The sequence below is a fragment of the Anarrhichthys ocellatus genome, unplaced genomic scaffold (genome assembly GCF_004355925.1).
Source record: "Anarrhichthys ocellatus isolate YVR2014 unplaced genomic scaffold, GSC_Weel_1.0 scaffold34, whole genome shotgun sequence".
Classification (NCBI taxonomy): Eukaryota; Metazoa; Chordata; class Actinopteri; order Perciformes; family Anarhichadidae; genus Anarrhichthys; species Anarrhichthys ocellatus.
In genome coordinates, this window is record NW_022280064.1 from 2,779,859 (window position 1) to 2,783,916 (window position 4,058).

The 4,058-nt window shown below is 38.9% G+C and overlaps 1 protein-coding gene across 1 annotated transcript in view; it reads right to left on the reverse strand.

The window, feature by feature from the left end:
* Nucleotides 1-3,855, reverse strand: part of opn8b (opsin 8, group member b) — an 11,677-nt gene extending 7,822 nt beyond the window's left edge. The window contains exon 1 of the mRNA XM_031866220.1: nucleotides 3,786-3,855. Coding sequence (XP_031722080.1) covers nucleotides 3,786-3,855 — 70 coding nt within the window. The remainder of the gene's footprint in view (nucleotides 1-3,785) is intronic.
* Nucleotides 3,856-4,058: the final 203 nt, after the last annotated feature.

Below are 4,058 nucleotides of genomic sequence, written 5' to 3' on the forward strand. Positions count from 1 at the left end.
ACACACACACACACACACACACACACACACACACACACACACACACAGTAGTAACCACATCAACTGTGTTTGACAGCATGAGGCAGAACACACAGAATCCAAATGCAAAATACATTTTGTGGACATTCACTAAAACCAAGAATAATCAATAGGTGTGTAAAGAGGGCACTTATTTAGAAAGGTTCAAGAAGGGGCATCTGCCTGGTGGAGCAGTCGGAAAACTAATTCTATACTGAAAAATGGACAGATGAGTCAGATGAGGATGCTTACTTCATAATCATGGTAATAAGGGCTTAATAATGGTCTAATGGGGGTGAGTAAAGGGAGCAGTGGGGGAGGGTGGAGAATGGGGCATTGGCGGGTAGACAGATGGACGTTATGGACATTGCCAACACTCAAAAGCAACAGTGAAGAGTAAAAGACGTCTGTTCAAATATGATGCTGGATGGTTTAATGAATAATAATAACGCTTCATATTTTAATGGTTGTATTTTGTGAGAAATATCTTGGATCTTGTTCTCTAGAGCGTTTAATCTCCACATCTTAACATCGTGTGGAGCCTTTTGTTTCTAAACAGTCAAGCCGAGTAGAATGACCATATTAGGAGGGCAGTGTGCTTCCACGTCACGCGCGACAATCTTACTGTCTTCCCAAGATGCTCGTGCGCGTTTATAGAACTTTGTGACGGATTGTTCCAATGAATGGTTAAAAGATCCCTATGGAATCTCGGACTCATTCAGTGTCCCGGCTGAAACCCGGCCGTGCGGATACAGGATTAGTAAAAGTGGGCTGACTTTAAATATATAATATTCTAAATTTATGTATTTATTCTTTACTTTTGTTAAAATCCATTAAATCAGTAGTAGCTGGCCGCATTGTCCACCCTGAGGCAGGCAGAGACTTTACTGGGCCCCATCACGTGCTTGTACAAAGACCAGGATATAGACGTTTTTCATAATATAAGACTTAAGGGACTGTATGGAAGTTTTTAGGGGTCAGAAAAGGGCAAGGGTATCGTCTGTTATCTTTCTCTTGGCTTAAATGGAAGTTTGATTATTTTTCTTTGGTTGAGCAGTGGAGCGTCTTCTATTTGTTTCTTAAATTAAAACTGTATTGTCAGTCTTACTGAGCAATATAGTTAACAGTTGCATAAATAGTTATATCAAAAACAACTTTAACTTGCACCGTGATTCATAAAGGTTCAAGGTGTGTTTTAGTTATATTGACATTAGTAGTTCTATTAAGATATTAAGGTTTAAATTGGGCATACAAAATAACACTGCTATATTCTTTTGACATGTTGTCGCACACATATGGTACAGTCCCTAAAATGTCTCTGTTTTGAGCTTCTATAGAACCGTTGAATATAATTGGTAGGTCCATGAGCACTGCCTGACACTCGGTATGATACTTTTTGTATGTGTCGTGAGCTTTATTAGCTTCTTCATTACGCCTCACTTCTGTGCAGTTTGTTCAAAGCATCTGAGAGGCTTGTTCCCATGGCCTGAATCAGAGCCGTCATGTTACACTCTGACACTCTAATCCGATGCCAATGAGAGAAGTAAGTGTTACATGTTCGTCCCCGCCCCCAATCACAGCCACAACAAGGTGTTTGAACCTTCTCCAGAGCCCATTGCAATAATTGTGCTCACAGTTCACAATCTGTGTTATGTACGACGTTCCCTTTCAACAGACACTTTAACAAAAGACATCTTTTAACATGCTCTTGTATTGTTTGTAGGTTTGTCATATCATAAATCTTAAAGGTCCCATAATGTAAACAGTGAGATTTTTACGTCTTCTTTCATTTATTTATTATAAAGCAGGTCTAAGTGCTACATAAATACTGTGAAAGTATCAAAACGCTCAATCCATGGAGGAATAAACACCGCTGGTTTTCAGAAAACTGTGCCTTCAAACGAGCTGTGAGGTTTTCCTTTCAATATCAATATCTATATTTTTAAACGTAAACTCTGGAAATGTGTCGCAGTCTATTTACTTTTGCAGTGACATCAGCTGACAGGAAGTAAACATGGACCCAAGCTGTTTCCAAGCAACCCAACTCCGTTGAAATGGGCTAAAACGGAACGTTTGAGACAGAAGGCAAAGACAGGTGTATTCAGACAGGCAGTTTTTTTAACATTAAAGAACGTAAAAATGTATGAACCTGGAAATCAGCATCAGATGTCCCCTTTAAAGTTTGATATCATTGAAACATTTTCAATTTACAGCAACCCTCAATGATGATAATCCTCAAACCCAAATTCCTTTAACAAGAAATCAGAAACACACTCATTGGCAAAGCCCCAACAAGGTGTGAAATAAATAAGTAGTGTACACCTCATAACAAGTAATCGTCAGCACTGCATTGTGTAATTTACACAGCAATAAAAAACACCAAAATGTCATTCTTAGAACAAAATCTCTTTTTACCTTTTTTTTACCCTCATTAATATTTTTATTTATTTATTTATTATTTAATTTTAACACTCTCTCTCACACTAACGGACATACGGACACACCACCACAGGTTCGACTAACACCAATATAACATTATAGGTAATTAGTATTCCTCCCATAGAAATGTCTCATGTCATGTTGGCTGTTGTCATATTGCACCAACAAAACAAAAAAAAGGTCACAGAAGGGAACCAGGAGTCGAGTTCTTTACCACATGTTATACAATATGTATTAATGGTGTTGAATTGGTTGACATTTCTAAATAAAGTCTAATTTATTTTCATGTTAAATCGACTAAAGACAGAATCGGCCACAATACTCCTTCAGGTGGAGGAGGAGGGAATGAATGTCAACGCTCAACCAGGAGGTCGACACCAAGTCCTTTAGCCTGCTACAGGAAACAAATGGTCTTATTGCATGATGGATTTTTATTGCATTGCCCCATTCTGCATCCGGGTCAGCTGTCTGTTTGAATCTATCAATCTGCTGTCAGTTATTCAACACATGTACTGCCTCATAAAAAGACAGTTATTATGGCAGCAGTTTCTGTGTGTGTCACATCCCATGAATATGTGTGGGATGAGATAACTCCTGAGGGAGGACGTGAGCAGTTGCGAGCCGCAGGAATCCAACTGCATGCAGATGATTGAAGCTGGTTTTACTGTCAGATATGTGAAATGAGTGTGGGACACGTACATGTGGAGTTACAGTTCAAATATCTCACCTGTGCTGTGAATTTAGCAGTGAGAGAATAACATCCAATCCAATGCTCACCAATCTGTCTTATTTATAGTCCACATGAAGGGACTTCATGTTCCCACTAATTAACTCCATTATAGCACTGGATATAGGCTATATATAAAGCATAATACCATCAGGCTGCCCTCTTACACACAGACTCATTTGTCTTTTGTCACTTTGGAGGACATTCCTCTCTGGAGACATTCTCTAACCTTAATCATGACTAATCTTAATTGAAGTCTTAAAACTGAACGGTTGTTGTTGTGGGGACCCTATTGTGTGCTTGGATACCCATTTAAGCTTGCTTTAAGCTCGCTTTGAAAACAAGTGTTGTCTGACAGTTTCAGAAGAGGAAGCAAAACGTCAGAAGAGAAAACTGGTAGACTTCAGAATTTCAAAGAGACGTTTATCCATCAGCAGGAATGCGCGTAAAAATGGATTATGGAAAGTATAATTTTGAGTTTTTTGATCCTGTTTGCAAGAACTGAAATCAAGTATAATTATTTCTCCCTCACACATAACTGAGCTAACTATGGCAGCTATTGTTTTAGTTTACTCAAGCTTACGCGCGGCTTTTAACTCACCTACAAACAGCAGATAACAACCTGCGCCGATGTCCACCGCTGGTGATAACGTGGAGGTGTAGATATCCATGAGGACTCTGATCAGTAACAGAGAATATTAATAATAATAATAATAATAATAATAATAATAATAATAATAATAGCAGAGAATAAATGATCCGTCTTCATGGAATGAAGAAAAAGTCAAAATGTGCCGCTGTTGATGCGCCCCGGCGTCAAATCCATCTGTCCTCAAGTAGCCTATGGGTGCAGATACGCGAGAAGTCCTCCGGC